We start from the raw sequence: 20,438 nt of genomic DNA, 5'->3' as shown, positions 1-20,438 counted from the left end.
GACAATAATTCTATCCTTCTGATTCCTGCTTACAAGCAAAAATTTAAAGCAGGAAGCACCAGTGACTAGATCAATAAGAGGTCAGACGAAGCAGATGCTAAGCTACAGGACTGTTTTGCTAGCACAGACAGGAATATGTTCCGGGATTCCTCTGATGTCATTGAGGAGTACACCATATCAGTCAATGGCTTCATCAATAAGCGCATCGATGACCTCGTCACCACAGTGACCGTACGTACCTACCCCAACCAGAAGCCATGGATTACAGGCAACATCTTCACTGAGCTAAAGGCTAGAGCTGCCGCTTTCAAGGAGTGGGACTCTAACCCGGAAGTTTATAAGAAATCCCGCTATGCCCTCCGACGAATCATCAAACGGGCAAAGCGTCAATACAGGACTAAAATCGAATCGTACTACACCGGCTCTGACGCTCGTCGAATGTGGCAGGGCTTGCAAACCATTAGACTATAAAGGGAAGCACAGCCAAGAGCTGCCCAGTGACATGAGCCTACCAGACGAGCTAAACTACTTCTATGCTTACTTCGAGGCAAATAACACTGAAACGTGCATGAGAGCACCAGCTGTTCTGGAAAACTGTGATCACGCTCGCTGCAGCCGATGTGAGTAAGACCTTTAAACAGGTCAACATTCACAAGGCTTTGAAAGGCTGGTCATGGCTCACGTCAACACAATTATCCCAGAAACCCTTGACCCACTCCAATTTGCGTACTGCCGCAACAGATCCACAGATGATAGTATCTCTATTGCACTCCACACTGCCCTTTCCCACCTGGACAAAAGGAACACCTATGTGAGAATGCTATTCATTGACAACAGCTCAGAGTTTAACCTCTCTAGGGTAGGTGGCACCAAATGGTCCCACCTACGTAACAGCCAGTGGAATCCTGTGGCGCGTTATTCAAATACCTTAGAAATGCTATTACTTCAATTTCTCAAACATATGACTATTTTACAGCATTTTAAAGACAAGACTCTCGTTAATCTAACCACACTGTCCGATTTCAAAAAGGCTTTACAACGAAAGCAAAACATTAGATTATTAGATTATTACCTTTGATGATCTTCATCAGATGACACACCTAGGACATTATGTTATACAATACATGCATGTTTTGTTCAATCAAGTTCATATTTATATCAAAAACCAGCTTTTTTCATTAGCATGTGACGTTCAGAACTAGCATTCCCCCCGCAATCTTCCGGCGAATTTACTAACAATTTACTAAATTACTCACGATAAACGTTCACAAAAAACATAACAATTATTTTAAGAATTATAGATACAGAACTCCTCTATGCGCTCGATGTCCGATTTTAAAATAGCTTTTTGGTGAAAGCACATTTTGCAATATTCTAAGTAGATAGCCCGGCATCACAGGGCTAGCTATTTAGACACCCAGCAAGTTTAGCCTTCACCAAACTCCAATTTACTATTAGAAAAGTTTGATTACCTTTGGTGTTCTTCGTCAGAATGCACTCCCAGGACTTCTACTTCAATAACAAATGTTGGTTTGGTCCCAAATAATCCATTGTTATATCCAAACAGCGGCGTTTTGTTCGTGCGTTCAAGACACTATCCGAAAGGGTAAATAAGGGTCACGAGCACGGCGCAATTCTAAATATTCCATTACCGTACTTCGAAGCATGTCAACCGCTGTTTAAAATCAATTTTTTTGCCATTTTTCTCGTAAAAAAGCGATAATATTCCGACCGGGAATCTGCGTTTAGGTAAATAGACGAAAGAAAATAAAGCACGGGGTCGACTCGTGCACGCGCCTAAGCTCATTATCCTCTTATTGGCCACTTGCCAAAAGCGCAAATGTGTTTCAGCCTGGGGCTGCCTCGATATCATTCAGCTTTTTCCCGGGCTCTGAGAGCCTATGGGAGCCGTAGGAAGTGTCACGTTACAGCAAAGATCCTCAGTCTTCAATAAACAGAGACAAGAAGAACAAGATCTTGTCAGAGAGGGCACTTCCTGTAAGGAATCTTCTCAGGTTTTTGCCTGCCATATGAGTTCTGTTATACTCACATACACCATTCAAACAGTTTTAGAAACTTTAGGGTGTTTTCTATCCAAAGCCATAATTATATGCATATTCTAGTTACTGGGTAGGAGTAGTAACCAGATTAAATCGGGTACGTTTTTTATCCGGCCGTGTAAATACTGCCCCCTAGCCCTAACAGGTTAACAACGTTGTGCCCTCAAAGCTCATCAATACGCTAAGGACCCTGGGACTTAACACCTCCCTCTGCAACTGGATCCTGGACTTCCTGACGGACCGCCCCCAGGTGGTAAGGGTAGGTAACACAGGGGCCCCTCAGGGGTGCGTGCTCAGTCCTCTCCTGTACTCCCTGTTCACTCATGACTGCACTGCCATGCACGACTCCCAACACCATCATTAAGTTTGCAGACGACACAACAGTGGTAGGCCTGATCAACGACGAGACCGCCTATTGGGAGGAGGTCACAGACCTGGCCATTTGGTGCCAGGACAACAGTCTCTCCCTCAACGTGATCAAGACAAAGGAGATGATTTACATTTAACATTTACATTTAAGTCATTTAGCAGACGCTCTTATCCAGAGCGACTTACAAATTGGTGCATTCACCTTATGATATCCAGTGGAACAACCACTTTACAATAGTGCATCTAAATCTTTTAAGGGGGGGGGGGGGTTAGAAGGATTACTTTATCCTATCCCAGGTATTCCTGATTGTGGACTACAGGAAAAATAGGATTGAGCACTCCCTCATTCTCATCAACGGGGCTGCAGTGGAGCAGGTTGAGAGCTTCAAGTTCCTTGGGTGTTCACATCACCAACAAACTAACATGGTCCAAGCACACCAAGACAGTCGTGAAGAGGGCATGACAAAACCTATTCCCCCTCAGAAGACTGAAAAGATTTGGCATGGTTCCTCAGATCCTCAATGTTCTACAGCTGCACTATCAAGAGCATCCTGACTGGTTGCACCACTGCCTGGTATGGCAACTGCTCGGCCTTCGACCGCAAGGCTCTGCGGAGGGTAGTGCGATCGGCCCAGTACATCACTGGGGCCAAGCTTCCTGCCATCCAGGACCTCTATACCAGGCGGTGTCAGAGGAAGGCCCTAAAAAAATATTAAGACTCCAGCCACCCTAGTCATAGACTGTTCTCGCTACTACTGCACGGCAAGCGGTACCTGAGCGCCAATTCTGGGTCCGAGAGGCTTCTAAACAGCCCCTACCCCAAGCCTTAAGACTCCTGAACACCTAATCAAATGCCTACTCAGACTATTTGATTGCCCCCCCTCTTTTACGCCGCTGCTACTCTGTTATTATCTTTGCATAGTCACTTTAATAACTCTACCTACATTTACATATTACCTCAACTAACCGGTGCCCCCGCACATTGACTCTGTACCGGTACCCTCCTGTATATAGTCTCGCTATTGTTATTTTACCGCTGCTCTTTAATTACTTGTTACTTTTATTTCTTATCCGTATTTTTTTTAAACTGCATTGTTGGTTAGGGGCTCGTAAGTAAGCATTTCACTGTTGTATTCTGCGCATGTGACTAAAATTTGATTTGATTTCACACAGGACCAATCTTTCTACTGTTTTGGAGTTATTGTGTTTTCTCCCTGGTCCCTAAACGAAACAGACAACTTTACTGGTGTTAACTAGATTACTAATTCCTTCATTCTGTCAATGTAAGACATTATTTTGGTGCGCACTACTTTCATTTAGTCTTCTGGGGCAAAAAGTTATGACAAACAAATGGCCTACCAAATTTCTGAAATTATAATATGGCCTACCAGATTTCGGGAATTATAAACAGAATTAGAATTGTCTAAATTAGGGGTGAAAGTAGCCAGTAGTAAATTATTGTAAATTAATTCTAATAGGCTAAGTTATTATGCTGGATCGAACTGCGCAGGTATGCTACTTTTTGAAGTGATTTGTTTGGCAATCCGATTAAAACATCACACAACACCTATGATATGCAAAACTAAGCCTGCACAGACAGAAAAAACAACAGTAAACGGGCATAGATGTTTACATGCCACAGTATCCCGTCTTAGATTAGCATATACCAGGCATCTTATCCGGGTTTCTCATAACTGGGATATAAGCTTTTGTAAACGGGATATGAGGTTTATATGCGCCAACTCAAAAACAAAATACTTGAGTATCCCGAATAATAACAGGATATTGGTGTGCATGTGAACGTGGTCATTGATTCCAACTCCTGTCCTGTAAACCCCCTCATCCAACCTTGTGCCACAGAGGAAGAAGAAGTAGACAAAATGATGGAGCAGAAGCAGAAGGAGGAGGAAGAAAGGAAGAGGAAGAAAGAGGTGGAGGAGAGAATGTCTTTAGATGAGACAAAAGAGCAGGTGCGTTGAGATTTTTACATTGACCAGTGCCTGCCTCTTTCTATTTCTCTTATTCAACTCCTCTTTGTTTGTCCCCCTCTCTCTGCCTTAGATCATGAAGATGGGGGAGAAGCTACAGGGGCTACAAGAGGAGAAACACCAACTCTTCCTCCAGTTGAAGAAAGTGCTCCATGAGGAGGAGAAGAGACGGAGGAAAGAACAGAGGTAAAGGCTCTACCGGCTCTTGAAAGAGCTTTCTGGAGGTCTTACAAAAATCACTTGTCCTTAGCCTTGTGGTCCCAGATCTGTATGTGCTGTCTTGACCACATCTATGGTGGTTGTTGTTGTTGACATCATACAGACAGCGCATACATATCTGGGACCACCAGGCTAACACATCCAAACATTCCCAAGCAACCTACTTATGTTATTGGCTTTTGATGTGAGATTCAGTCCTATTTGCTGATAGATTAGCATTAACATTGTTACCATACACACACATTGTTACTACTGACTGCTAGTGTGTGACCATGGACATGATTGTTTTCCTGTAGTGATATGACAACCCTGACATCTTCTACGTACCAGCCCAGCATGGCTATCCACTCCCACTCAGGACAACACCTGCTCAGCATGCAAGGTAATTCACATTGATTTCATGTAGCACAAGTTTGATTGTTAATACACACAAACTGTGTATTATCTTTCTCTCTGTCTCCTTCCTCTCTATATCAATGATCAGCGGGTCAAGTGAGTCACGGCCGCTCTGCTGCTCTGCTAGGAGAACGCAGTAAACAGCTGTTCCAGTCCCCTGTCCTTCCGGTGAGTGAGCGGACTTCTTAATATAAACGCATGTAAAGTGTTGGTCCCATGTTTCATGACCTGAAATAAAAGATCTCAGAAATGTTCCATACGCACAAAAAGCATATTTCTCTCTATTTTGTGCAGAAATGTGTTTACTTCCCTGTTAGTGAGTGTTTCTCCTTTGCCAAAATAATCCATCCACCTGACAGATGTGACATATTAAGAAGCTGATTGAAAAGGATGATCATTACACAGGTGCACCTTGTGCTGGGTACAATTTAAAGGTTTTGTTACAAAACACAATGTCACAGATGTCTCAAGTTGAGGGAGCGTACAATTGGCATGCTGACTGCAGGAATGTCCACCAGAGCTGTTGCCAGAGAATTTTATATTAATTTATCTTCCATAAGCCGCCTCCAACATCGTTTTTGAGAATTTGGCAGACCACGTGTAACCACGCCAGCCCAGGACCTCCACATCTGCCTTCTTCACCTGTGGGATCATCTGAGACCAGCCACCCGGACAGCTGATGAAACTGGGTTTGCACAAACAAAGAACTTCTGCACAAACTGTCATAAACTGTTTCAGGGAAGCTCATCTGCGAGCTTGACATCCTTACCAGGGTCTTGGCCTGACTGCAGTTCGGTGTTGTAACCGACTTCAGTGGGCAAATGCCCACGTTCGATGTCCACTGGCATGCTGGAGAAGTGTGCTCTTCATGGATGAATCCCGCATTTAACTGTACCGGGCAGATGGCAGACAATATGTATGGTGTCGTTTGGGCGAGCGCTTTCCTGATGTCAACATTGTAAACAGAGTGCCCCATGGTGTAGGTGGTGTTATGGAATGGGCAGGCATAAACTTCTAACAACGAACACAATTGCATTTTATCAATGGCAATTTGAATGCACAGAGATACCGTGACAAGATCCTGAGGCCCATTGTCGTGCCGTTCATGCCCTGCTATCACCTGAAGTTTAAGCATGAAAATGCATAGCCCCATGTCGCAAGGATCTGTACATACTCCTGGAAGCTGAAAATGTCCCAGTTCTTCCGTGGCCTGCATACTAACCAGACATGTCACACATTGAGCATGTTTGGGATGCTCTGTACCGCCGTGTATGACAGTGGGTTCCAGTTCCCGCCAATATCCAGTAACTTCGCACTGCCATTGAAGAAGAGCGGGACAACATTCCACAGGCCACAATCAACAGCCTGATCAACTCTATGCAAAGGAGATGTGCTGCGCCGCATGAGACAAATAGTGGTCACACTAGATAATGACTGGTTTTCTGATCCACGCCCCTACTTTTTTTTAAAGATATCCCAGCACATCTGTTAACAGTATGTACATTCTTGAAGCCCACAGGCGTTGTGACATTACTCCATTCATGGCAGACTTATCGCCACGACGTGTATGTGTGCATGAGCGTTTGAGTGAAGGAGTGTGTGTATGTTTTCAAAATGAAATATGAGCTTTTCTTATCATTTACATTGTATATACCGGAACTCCATGTTTTTGATAGCCACAAGGACACTATGGCTGTATTCCCAGTCATGTGAAATCCATAGATTAGGGCCTAATGAATTTATTTCAATTGACTGATTTCCTTATATGACCTGTAACTCAGTAAAATCTTTGAAACTGTTAAATGTTGCGTTTTTTAATATTTTTGTTCAGTGTAGAAATGGGGTTCTTAGGGTTTGGCCTCAAGCACCTTAGTCAGTGTATGCAGCAGGCACTTGTTCCTGTTGATTATAATTAGAACTTCAGTGACTTGAGGAATGACCATTGGGGACACAAGATGCCCTAGTTGTTGTACTTAATTGTTCTATAATTATTTTATTTAGTTCAGGCTTGAATGTAATGTAATAACTATAATATATGCAATTACGGTACAGTGAATGTTTGAAAACGTGTCCTGTATGTTGTTCGACAGGGGCGTCACTACCAGAGCCAGCCAGGGATGAGCTCCGGAGGCTTGGAGCATGGGCAGTATGCAGCCAGCCAGGCAGCCCATGGCCCCTACGGCCAGCTCACCCAGGCACAGCACGCCACTCCCTTCGCCCCCAGCCAGTCTGTCCCTGTTAGTTACGCCAGCAGCTCACAGCTCAGAGGTAACCGCTTTGAATTTTAAATGTAATTGTTATTTCAGAGACGTGTTGTCTATGTGAGATGATAAAGCAAATCATTTGTCGGGTAGCCTGCTCCCAGATCTGTTGTCTTGCCCACTCCTATGGTCATTGTAATGCCAAGCATGTTTGACAATGATCAATGGAGTTGTCAAGATGGCACAAACGGATCTGGGAACAGGCGTTGAAACTTTAGGTATTATGTTTTTCAAGGTGACTATGTTGAGGTTATTATGAGAATGAGAACCCTAATGTTTGTGCGTCCTTCATTCATAAACCCATCGCTATGTCCCCTCTGTGTCCAGGTGCCTCAGCCTTCCAAGCCATGCAGTACCTGCCTCAACAACAGCAGGGCTACGCTGTACACAGCCACTTTACCTCTCAGCCAGGTACCTTACACCTGTGTGTCTGTGTCTACTAAAATCTATTTTGTTGTAGGCCCTGTTGTGATTGTGGAACAGTATGTTTAAGAACGTTTATGCGTAAAGGCGCTGGGATGGCTTGGTGTACTGACTGCACTAGGACTCTTGTCAGTAATTGAATAACCATGTAACTGATGGTTATGGATGATGTCCGCCATGAAAATTAAACAACCTCCAAAACCGTTTAAATAGGCCTACATTTATTTGTATTAACTTTTTAATAAACTTTTTGATGTAGATAAACTTGACCTAATAGCGGGAGTGTTTACTAATGATCATAAGCATTTGATTTGCTCACTTAGTCTGTCTACGTCTCCTCCTTTTTCCAACTGTCGTTTGATGCTCGAGCAGCTAATCCGCTAGATGCATGGGGGTGGAGAAGTGCTAGCCTATATGCTATGGCACTTCAGTAAAAAAAAAAAATAGTTTGTGTGGATTAGTAAATAAATAAATCTGTCTTTAAAAAACAGGTTGGATGTGTCTGACTTCATTAATTATTCAACAGCAGTTGACAAGTTTGTTCTGGCTCTGAGGCCCTATAATGTGCTAATGATTCAAATGGACAGTGCGCAAATCCTATCCAACCTGGCATGGTATCATTTGATATGTAATCTTCTCTTAATTTATAGACTAATCAACGCTGATAAATAGGCTGTGTTGCGTGTATTTGTTTCTATGTTAATGATTGTCAGTTTCGCCTGGTTGTCTCCCCTTCATACTTTCCTTGTCAATTCATGATCTTATAGCCTACTTTCGGAACGAATAAGGTAGTCCTAGGTTTTTTCATATGTTTTAAGAAAATGAATTTTTTTTGCTCTTGTTTCTGACATAAGCTGGTTGCTTTGATTGACAGGTCCTTTTACATGGTTGTGCGATTGTGAGTTCGCTGATTTCTCTTTATAGGCTTATATGTCCATTCAGAAGGTTTCTTAACTTCTATGGGCTAGGTGGGACGCTACCTGCGGGACACAGCCAGTGAAATATCAGGGCGGAAAATTCAAAAACAACAAAATGTCATAATTCAACTTTCTCAAACATACAACTATTTTACACCATTTTAAAGATAAACTTCTCGTTAATCTAACCACATTGTCCGATTTCAAAAAGGCTTTACAGCGAAAGCAAAACAATAGATTGTGTTAGGAGAGTACATAGCCCAAAATAATCACACAGTCATTTTCCAAGCAAGGACATGTGTCAATAAAACCCAAAACACAGCTAAATGAAGCACTAACCTTTGACGATCTTCATCAGATGACACTCCTAGGACATTATGTTACACAATACATGTATGTTTTGTTCGATAAAGTTCATATTTATATCCAAAAACAGCATTTTACATTGGCGCGTGACGTTCAGAAAATGTATTCCCACCAAAACGTCCGGTGAATGTGCACATCAATTTACAAAAATACTTATAAACGTTGACAAAATATATAACAATTATTTTAAGAATTATAGATAGATTACTCCTGGATGCAACCGCTGTGTCAGATTTTAAAATAGCTTTACGGAGAAAGCACATTTTTCAATATTCTGAGTACATAGCTCAGCCATCACGGTGTGCTATTCAGACACCCGCCAAGTCCGGGGCAACCTAAACTCAGAATTAATATTCGAAATATTCTCTTACCTTTGCTGATCTTCGTCATAATGCAGTCCCAGGACTGCTACTTCCACAAGAAATGTTGTTTTTGTTTGAAATAATCCATATTTATGTACAAATACCTCCGTTTTGTTCGTGCGTACAGATCACTTTTCCAAAGGCATAACGCGAGCGCGGAACGAGAGACGAAAAGTCAAAATGTTCCATTACCGTACTTAGAAGCATGTCAAACGCTGTTTAAAATCAACTTTATGGTATTTTTAACGTAAAATTGCGATAATATTCCAACCGGACAATAGCATATTCATTCAAGAAGAAAAAGAAGGAACGGCGTGCTCGCGCATATCCAATCCCTTTGTTGCCAGGCAGACCACTCAGTAACTGAGCTCCTATTATCTGCCCAGTGACAGGAAAATGCTCAAACCACTTTCTGAAGGCTTCAGACAGCCAATGGAAGCCTTAGGAAGTGCAACGTCACCCCACAGACACTGTAGCTTCGATAGAGAATCAAAAGAAGAACTACAATTCTCAGACTTTTCACTTCCTGCTTGGATTTTTCTCAGGTTTTTGCCAGCCATATGAGTTCTGTTATACTCACAGACACAATTCAAACAGTTTTAGAAACTTCATAGTGGTTTCTATCCAAATCTACTAATAATATGCATATTCTAGTTTCTGGGCCAGAGTAGTAACCTGTTTAAATTGGGTATGTTTTTCATCCGGCCGTGAAAATACTGCCCCCTAGCCCAGACAGGTTAAAGTAGTCTGTCTAGGCTTTATCTCTAATGAAAATCAAACGCTCCAATCATAATTTAATCTTGTTAAAGGCCATTTCTCACCAAGTCTGTTATTTTCGTCCGAATAATTTGGAAGAAAAAAAAAAATACGTGCACGTCTTGTTTATGATGCCGTTCACACGAATTGCGAAATATCTTCCTGCCACAATCCGTCAATTATTTATCCGGAACAGGTTAGATTTGTGTCTTTTTGAATGCGAAAATAATCTGTTGACCAATAGAATTTGTTATCAGAGATACTGCCTCTGACAGGTCTTTGAGTTCATTGTGTGAATTCATATACAAATTAATTTCTCAGACTTTTTTTTTTAACGTTTGCAATGCATCAGTTAAGCAATGTATCAATTCAATGTGATCATGTCACACCAGACCTAGGCTACATACACTTTTCTCACCAGTTCATTGCCAACGCTGTTGCCTATTTTATAGCCGTTCAGCAAGCAAGACGATTGATCAGTGCTTCTCTTCTCGAATAGGCCTATTAGTTTTAGAAATTGCTTGAAATAAGTTACAAATTATATTGCTCGTTCAAGAGCTGGAGAGAGGGGGATGAGATGGGCCAGTGGAAGGGAACCGTGAAGAAGACAGATGTGTAAGTTTGAAGTGAATTGATTTATTAATACATTATTTGTATAGCCTATATACAGCATTAGGCTATACGTTATAGGCCTGCTAAAGTAAATCTAGGCGGCCCTAAAAGACAGAGGAAAAAAATATCCTCCGGAGTTTACCTTTCTCAATAAGTGGTTGCGCAGATTTAAATAAAGCACTCAAATTAAAATGTAGTGTCAACATAACCACCCATTGCTTCAATAAAATGGATCAACGGCTTATCATTTGGGCTATGGACAGGCTGATCATTGGGCTATGGACAGGCTGATCATTGGGCTATGGACAGGCTGCATGCATGTGTTTTACTTTTTCTAATGGTTATCAATTTCATCTTCATGCCTATCACAGCTGTCTATATCCCCCTTAACTTTCCTCTTCAATTTATGATGGGCTACGTTGTTTTAGCATTGTCCTGTAATGTAGACTTTTTTTAAAAATCCCACAGAAAGGATTTGATTTTTAATGTCTTTGGGAAAGGACAAATGTGATTTGCTTATGCGTCTGAATGAGATGCGGTGCAGACAGCTCGATTGATGGGTCCTTTTAGGTGGGTGGTGTGCATGTATGAGTTCACTAATTCCTTATGTCCATTCATACAGTTTACTAAAATAGGCCAAGCCTGTCTGGACTTCATCTCTTTAATCAGATAGGTTGTTGTTTTCTATGTCTTGTTGCAGAGTCAGCATATGTGCAGGGAATGACGACAGGTGCAGGTTATGCGTTTCTTCTCTTATTAAATGTGGTGCAACTGAATGAAACGTAGCCAAGCTCTTTTCATGATTCATCCTACAGGATGCATAGCCTATATCATAATATTTTCAGTAGTATTATTTTTCCAGTAGTATATGAATTTTCTCTAGTTACTGTGTCCTCTAGCTACTTTGAACAAAGTATTGCCACAGAATGATCGCAGAAGCATTGGTGACGTTATGCGAATTGTTTGGAAAAGTGGAGGGAAAAACGCGATGGACTTGATGTGAGTGGTTTAGTGCGTCAAAATTTGAATCTATATTTTTGCGGAATTCCTCTCCATTCGGACATTTCTTAATTTGTATACTAGATTAATATTTCGAGGTAATAACTTGAATAATAATAACGAAGTGTAATGATAATAGTAAAGTTGCAGAGAAAAGCCACCTCTCTTTTGAGTCTGATATGCCTAATCCTCCCCCCCCCAACGGTTATGTTGGTGACATGTACATTGGCCTGGCCAATTACCTTAACCTCAAATTCCAAGACTAACAGCCCTAGACTCGGCTCGAAATTAAGGGCGTCCTGTCATCTCGGGGACGATAAATATGTCTGGGACGGTTCAAAACAGACGTTCGGACAGTTGTGGGACTATAGGCCAGAAAAAAAATTCAACACAAAGATGAGGCTGATGAAACGGACCACAATATTTAGCTTAAAGTTGATAAACTATGAATAATTCACTTAAGTGCAGCAATGTGTTCACTCGTCTCGTCCATGTACGTGAATATTCCAAAACGCTATTGTGGGAAAACACCCTTCTCAAACGCGCACCTGATGCCAGCGATTCTTATAATGCGACAGAGATGGATATAATAGTAGAAATTTACAAAGAGGGAATAAATGAAGATGCAACAATAGGATTGTGCCTTCCTGCCTTTGGACAGTAGAAGAAGAAATGCGGGTTTCAATGGCAAATCAGGAAATCTTTGCTTTTTTCTATGATCAGATTTTGGCTGTAGGCTATGTAAAACGTCCAGGTTTCAAACAATGATATGGCTGGCTAGGCATCGCATATGTAATTATTATTGTGTATTAGAATATCATTCCAATGTTGGGCAAATAGGCCTATTAGAATACACATTGTACTCTCTCAGCCTGTCTGCGTGCCCGCCGGCCCAGAGCTGAGGCTATGGCTGGATGTCCCTGACCTGAACCGAATGCACACTGGAAAATTTGCAATATATTTCTGCCTTGCTCTACAACACTGCCTGACTGGGGGCTGTGCATGCACACGGGAAGAGCTGAGTGACCGATTCATTTTTAGAAGCGCAGCGCACAGGCATTAAAGTTTGTTTTAATTGAATTGAAACGGAAGTCTACTGAAGTGAGACTTTGTCCTTGTGTTCCTTGGCTAATTACATAGTTTTGTTCACCAGCTAGGTTATTTTTCAATGTTTGAGTTTCAACTGCTAGGGAGAAGCAATGTGGATACCAGTCAGAATCTCAATCTCACAGGCGAAAACATACATTACCACGGTAAAATGTTAAGTCTCTGTTTAAAAGACTTAGGTCACAAAGTGTTTTATGAAATTAAACAATATAACACACTACTTCATACTACTAATACATGTATTGTTTTAGAAACATTACAAAGCATGCTCATCTGTTTTTTTTTATTTTTTATGTTTTGTTGGTGTAATTTTAGAGATTACATTTTATCTGGGCTGGTAAAAATCTGAATACCTGCCACAGTGGCTGGTGTACCAAAAAGTACATTTTAGTCCCTGGCTGTAAGCAGGTGGTGGCGCTCAATAAGGTCAAGGTGACCATTCTTCACTGACTGAAGAGGGAGGGTGAAGCGGAGAAAGTGAAGGCTGGGGAACACACGCACACACTGTTCTTTATTGTATGTTGTTGTGTTATGCTGTTTAATGGGGCAGCTGCTGGTGGAATGTAATGTCTCTTAAGTTTGTTCAGTAACCAGTTCACAATAACATTGTTTGTTCTCTCTTAGATATATTGTATACATGTGGTTAGCATGTTCAGTTAATAAATTGTAATTATTAGTAATGTAATGGATGTTTGTCTGTTTTCATTTAAGATGCAAAAAGGTTTTTTCTTAACAAATGAAGTTGATGTAGACTCTCTCTGTCTCAGAAATACACCAATTAATTTAAAAGCACTGCAAATGACCTAGACCCATCTTGGCATATCAAAACATTTTTTTTTTTAAACGAATTTTAATTTTGGGACGGTTCAAGATCAGTTTGGGACAGTTGAAATTGCACTTCCGGACGGTACCAGGATGGTGAGGAAATAAAGTTGGTCGCATGCTCTGTCTAAACTACTACTCACTTTTCTTGCTTCACTCCATTTTTCTCTTTTAAACATATTCTGTATTTTGTCACCAGGATTTATCCCTAGTGCTGGGATCCCTCTACAGAAGCAACTGGAACATGCCAATCAACAATCTGGCTTCACTGACTCTGTAAGTTCGTTGGGCCCCTTTATAGACATTTACATTCCACTTATAGAGTGGAAAAGCTGCATTGCACACAATTTAAATAATATGGTGTTAAGTGTTATAAAACAGTGTTCAAACAAACCTTTTTTAAGAGGTTGATCACAAGCAGTGTACTGTGTCTGTTTGTGGACGGGTCATCTGTGGTTAACTCACACGTATCTGTCCGTTAATCTTTGTCTGCTGTGTTTTTGTGGTGGTTTCAGAGTGCTCTACGGTCCATGCACCCTCAGGCTCTTCATGCCAGTGCTGCAGGCCTGCTGCCTACCCCCTCCCTCACAGTGCAGATCCCTCCTGCCAAGGTAAGGTCAACCGTCTTTACCCACCTGTCCTGGGTCGTGTTCATTAGGACAAAAGTAGCAATGTTTTGCAATGAGAAACGAAACAAGTGTTTCTTATTGGACAGGTGTAGTTAGTACCTTTCCATTTCACTCAGTTTTCTTCCATTTGGTGCCTAATGAACGCAACCCTGCTGTATGTACTACTCTCTTCCCTCTGGCATTACACACACCACAAAGTCAGTTATCCTTATCAATTCATAACATCATGTCTTCCTTTCTTGCTCCTCCTGTTCTGTGTGAATAGTCTGGCTTGCCATACACCCATCCCCCCCGTCCGGCCTCTCCAGGAAGCTTTACTCATGGAACTCCTCCACAGCAGGCTCACCCAGTGAGTATCCTATCACTAGGGCCTGGAGTTTTGGTTGATGATATGTAGCATTGTGCTTTTACCGGTATTTCCAGCCTTATTCTGCTAGTGAGGCAGCGGTCAGAAAATTCTAGGAAATTATATTTGACACAAGCTGTTTCCAATCAATCAATGGCTGGTTGTACGCGTGTGTTTTGCGGGGGTTCGCCTGATCCAGGGGAGGCGTAGTTCTGCGAATACATTTTTTGTCAAGGAACTCTTTTTGTAGATCAGTGATTCTGCACCTCACTTTGCTCAAACTGATCCTCTCCAACTGACTCAATTTCTGGTCATCGGAGGGTATAAAAAAGGGGCAGTTAAAATGGAGAGTCAATGAAACCAACCATAGAAGGAGAAAGAAAAGTTCCAAAATTTGAATATAGCTTTAAGAAAAAGTACGCGCCAATACTCCACAGGGACGCTCTTTGCCGATGACGACAATATATTCAGCAAAACACGCAACTTAGCATTAGCTCATAAACAGAAAGACAGGATAGACAGACATCTGAAATAACATTACGCTGTCTCATAAGAATTCTAGGACTACTGGCCAAGATTGTTTAGTCAGGTGGGAGGTCCTGGAGGATATGGTGGAGGGTTTTGCAAGTGCCAACATCCCTCTAGAAAAGTTGATAACCCCGAAATGCGCGCATTCATTAATAAACATGTGAAAAACAGAGGCACAGTCCCTACAAGTAGCCAACTCAGGAGTCTACATCTACCAAAGGTAGCCACAGAACACGAAGAGGAACGAAAACATCTTGTCAAAAAACTGAAAACATGTCAATAATAACGGACGAATCAACTGACAATATGTTCATATTTTGTTTGTCTTGCAAGGAGAGCTGGGTGAAGATTGAAAAGTTGTTCTGGCTGATAGTGTATTTATAGGGAGTGCACTATTCAACACTGTCTGGAAGTATTAAAACAATGTCTACAATATTTTGAGGTTGATTTTAAAAAGGTAACTGGATTGGTGTCAGACAATTCAAGATGCATGGTGAATTCATGCAATTACATTCTGTGGGGGTTGTTAGCAAATTGTTGCGTTTGACTGGAAATACCCATGCTGTGGCTCTTGCCAGCAATATCTGGCAAACTCATCAATAAAATCTTCAAACATTTCCCAGGCAGAAAGCTTAGATAGAAAGAGCATCTCAGAGACCCATTACAGAAACATGTTCCCCTCTGGTGACACAGCTTCCTCCCGAGCCATGTAAAACCCGATGTGGGTACGTGGTACAAAGCTGTCGGATATCATTCAGAGTACCTGCGCTTTTCCTCACGCTTTGTGGAGGCGGAGAAGCAGATCTCTTAAAGAGTGGAGAAGTTGTTGGTTAACTCTGAGGGTTTGCAGAAGCAACTTTCTCTAATTGCTTAACATGCAAAGAGCCTAATAGACCTCATCCAGTGGTTTGAGAGAGACAAATCCAGAATTCACCTCACCTACAATAAAGTCAATACAGTAATACAGAAATAGCAGTCATTGGCACATGAGGTACACTGCACAGACCAGACGGTTAACTGTAAATGTGTGGATACATTTAATCAGGTCAAAGAAACTCAACTCATATTATTACCCGGGTTACTCTGAAAATAGTTTGTTTCAATCAACCAGCTCATACATTTCTCAAGACAATACAGATTTTTTTAAATCCCCAACAAGTGGTCAGTTTGAAGGTAAGCAGTCTGCGGTTATCTTCTATTTCTAATTTCACCAAAGAGTGTTAGAACTGGACCAATACACACACCATGCAAAACAAAACCGCAGCGAAATTAATCCATTCTGGAAAAGCTCTGCAAATGTACAATTACATTGGCTTACAAATATCTCTCCGTTTCAAACAATTCCGTTGATGTTGAAAGAACCGCGTCATCGTATGGTCAAGTATTTACTCACCAGCGCCAATCATTATCAGTTATTATCACAATAGACGATTAGCGTAACCATACTAAAATTCTATTCACATGTGCTAACCTAGGTTACGTTATTCTTTCTTGATGTTTTTTTTTATGCTTTAGGATGTTATGTAGGCTAAGGTTGAGACTGTGTCGTCTGTTATCGCGATTTCCTCTCCATTTAAGTTTTTACATTAATTTCTATAGCGAATGAAAAATATATATAGATTTCTTTTAATCAAATGTGTATTTACGTTGCATTCGGAAAGTATTCAGACCCCTTCACTTTTCCCACGTTTTGTTACCTTACAGCCTTATTCTAAAATGGATTCAATTAAAAATCCTCATCAATCTACACACACTACCCCATAATGACAAAGCCAAAACAGGTTTAGACATTTTTGCAAATGTATAAAAAAACAATAACAGAAATACCATATTTTCATAAGTATTCAGATCCTTTGCTATGAGCCTCATCTGAGCTCAGGTGCATCCTGTTTCCATTGATCATCCTTGAGATGTTTCTACAACTTGATTGGACTCCACCTGTGGTAAATTCGATTGATTTGTCATGATTTGGAAAGTACACACCTGTGTGTGTGTGTACAGTGCACGTCAGAGCAAAAACCAAGCCATGATGTCGAAGGAATTGTCCATAGAGCTCCAAGACAGGATTCTGTCGAGGCACAGATCTGGGGAAGGGTACCAAAACGTTTGTGTAGCATTGAAGGTCCCCAAGAACACAGTGGCCTCCATCATTTTTAAAAGGATAAAGTTTGGAACCACCAGGACTCTTCCTAGAGCTGGCCACCCGGCTAAACTGAGCAATTGGGAGAGAAGTGCCTTATTCAGGGAGGTGACCAAGAACTCGATGGTCATTCTGACAGAGCTCCAGAGTTCCTCTGTGGAGATGGGAGAACCTTCCAGAAGGACAACCGTCTCTGCAGCACTCCACCAATCAGGCCTTTATGGTAGAGTGGCCAGACGGAAGCCACTACTCAGTAAAAGGCACATGACAGCCCGCTTGGAGTTTGCCAAAAGGCATCTAAAGGACTCTCAGACCATGAGAAACAGGATTCTCTGGTCTGATGAAACCCAGATCAAACATTTTGGCCTGAATGCCAAGCGTCACGTCTGGAGGAAACCAGGCACCGCTCATCACCTGGCCAATACCATCCCTACGGAGAAGCATGGTGGTGGCAGCATCATGCTATGGGGATGTTTTTCAGCGGCAGGGACTGGGAGACTAGTCAGGGTTGAGGGAAAGATGAACAGAGCAAAGTACAGAGAGATCTTGCTGCTCCAGAGCGTTCTGGACCTCAGACTGGGACAAAGGTTCACCTTCCAACAAGCCAGCAACACTAAGCACCCAGCCAAGATGATGCAAGAGTGGCTTCGGGACAATTCTCTGAATGTCCTTGAGTGGCCCGGACCTGAACCCGGTCGAACATCTCTGGAGATAGTTGAAAATAGCTGTGCAGCGACGCTCCCCATCCAACCTGACAAAGCTTGAGAGGATCTGTAGGGAAGAATGGGAGAAACTCCCCAAATACTGGTGTGCCAAGCTTGTAGCAGCATACCCAAGAAGACTTGAGGCTGTAATAGCTGCCAAAGGTGCTTCAACAAAGTACTGAGTAAATGTTCTGAATGCTTATGTCGTTTTTAATACATTTGCAAAAATAAAAATTGTAACAAAACGTGGAAAAAGTGAAGGGGTCTGAACTTCCCAAATGCACTGAAATTCAGCTTCATCTCAAGTTATAAAATTAATCTAGGATTTTCAATGTGTTCGAGGGTGATTAACAGAGAGAGTAAAATGTCATCCGCATATAATGAAATTGGTGTTACTTTCGATTTGACGAATTGTCTAGGCCAGGGGACCATGGATGATAATAATAATAATAATAGCACCTCTCTCACCTTGTCTGCTGCTTCTAGTGATTCTAAAAGGAGCAGTGCAGATATTACCTGTTATAACTATGGCTGAGGGATTGGCATATAGAATTTTAATCATATTAATGAAATTGGAGCCAATTCACAAAGTACCAATCAACATTTTGGAAACCTACTCATTCAAGGGTTTTTATGAATTTTTCACTATTTTCTACAATGTAGAATAATAGTGTAGACATCAACACTATGAAATAACACATATGGAATCATGAAGTAAACAAAAAACTGTTCAACAAATCAAAATATATTTTAGATTCTTCAAAGTAGCCACCCTTTGCCTTGATGACAGCTTTGCACCATTTTGGCATTCTCTCAACCAGCTTCATGAGGAATGCTTTTCCAACAGTGTTGAAGGAATTTCCACATATACTGAGCTGGCTGCATTTCCTTCACTCTGCGGTCCAACTCATCCCAAACCATCTCAATTGGGTTGAGGTCAGGTGATTGTGGAGGCCAGGTCATCTAGTGCAGCACTCCATCACTCTCCTTCTTGGTCAAATATCCCTTACACAGCCTGGAGGTGTGTTTTGGGTCATTGTCCAAAAATCTCCAATTTGGACTCATCAGACAAAAGGACATATTTCCACCGGTTTAATGTCCATTGCTCGTGTTTCTTGGCCCAAGCAGGTCTCTTCTTCTTATTGGTGTCCTCTAGTATTGGTTTTGCAACAATTCAACCATGAAAGCCTTATTTCACACAGTCTCCACTTAAGTTGATGTTGAGATGTGTCTGTTACTTGAACTCTGAAGCATTTATTTGGGCTGCAATCTGAGCTGCAGTTAACTCTAATGAACTTATCCTCTGTAGCAGAGGTAACTCTGGGTCTTCCTTTCCTGTGGCGGTCCTCATGAGAGCCCGTTTCATCAGCACGTTTTTGTGACTGCACATGAAGAAACGTTGAAAGTTCTTGAAATGTTCCGCATTGACTGACCTTCATGTCTTAAAGTAATGATGGACTGTCATTTCTCCTTGCTTATTTGAGCTGTTCTTGCCATAATATAGACTTGGTCTTTTACCAAATAGGGCTATCTTCTGTATACCACCCCTACCTTGTCACTACACAACTGATTGGCTCAAACGCATTAAGAAGGAAAGAATTTCCACAAATGAACTTTTAACAAGGCACACCTGTGAATTGAAATGCATTCCAGGTGACTACCTCATGAAGCTGGTTGAGAGAATGCCAAGTCTGCAACGCTGGCTTCAAGGCAAGGGTGGCTACTTTGAAGAATCTCAAATATAAGATATATTTGGATTTGTATAACACTTGTTTTGGTTAATACATTATTTCATGTGTTATTTCATAGTTTTGATGTCTTCACTATTATTCCACAATGTATAAAATAGTAAAAATAAAAACCCTTGAATGAGTAGTTGTGTCCAAACGTTTGACTGGTACTGTATGTTCCAAGACACCAAAGATATGACTAATCTAGTCTATCAAAATATTTTTCTGCATTGAGAGATATAACAGCCCAAGGAGATGTTGTTTCATATGAAGCATTTAAGATGTGTAATAGTCGGAGGTTGCAGAGGATAAATGTTTTTTTTAGCAAACCTGCTTTCGTCCTTGTAGACCAATTTGTGTAGTAAATCTCGAAATGGGAGGATAACATTTTGAAAAACTTTAATAGGTGTTTATCGAAGATAGGGGGCGATAGAGAACACTGGGCGCGATGCTTTAAAAAAAATGTAAGTGAAATTTGTGCTGTATTCACATCTCTTCCAAATGAACGTTTGTGAACGGCTGTGTTAATAATTCCGAGCAGTAGTGGACCTAATTGATTCCAAACTGTTAAATTGACCTCGGGGGAATACCATCTCATCCAGGTGATTTGCCTTCATTCATGCTATCCAATGCTCTTTTGAGTTCTTTGAAAGAGATTTGGGCTCCCAGCGAGGTGGCTTCCTCTGTTGAGAAGAGTAGTTCAT

At 41.4% G+C, this 20,438-nt stretch overlaps 1 protein-coding gene across 3 annotated transcripts in view; it reads left to right on the top strand.

Annotated features, from left to right (window-relative positions):
• Positions 1-20,438, top strand: part of LOC115154927 (G protein pathway suppressor 2) — a 41,969-nt gene that overhangs the window by 7,174 nt on the left and 14,357 nt on the right. For all 3 annotated transcript variants that reach the window (XM_029701646.1, XM_029701647.1, XM_029701645.1), the window contains exons 3-11: positions 4,290-4,399; positions 4,491-4,603; positions 4,933-5,018; positions 5,121-5,200; positions 7,123-7,300; positions 7,621-7,704; positions 13,857-13,933; positions 14,173-14,268; positions 14,552-14,635. In XM_029701646.1, the coding sequence (XP_029557506.1) occupies positions 4,290-4,399; positions 4,491-4,603; positions 4,933-5,018; positions 5,121-5,200; positions 7,123-7,300; positions 7,621-7,704; positions 13,857-13,933; positions 14,173-14,268; positions 14,552-14,635 (908 nt within the window). The remainder of the gene's footprint in view (positions 1-4,289; positions 4,400-4,490; positions 4,604-4,932; positions 5,019-5,120; positions 5,201-7,122; positions 7,301-7,620; positions 7,705-13,856; positions 13,934-14,172; positions 14,269-14,551; positions 14,636-20,438) is intronic.

This window comes from Salmo trutta, chromosome 19, assembly GCF_901001165.1.
Source record: "Salmo trutta chromosome 19, fSalTru1.1, whole genome shotgun sequence".
In the NCBI taxonomy this organism is placed as follows: Eukaryota; Metazoa; Chordata; class Actinopteri; order Salmoniformes; family Salmonidae; genus Salmo; species Salmo trutta.
Note: the sequence above shows the minus strand (reverse complement) of the source record. Positions and strands in the feature narration are given on the sequence as shown.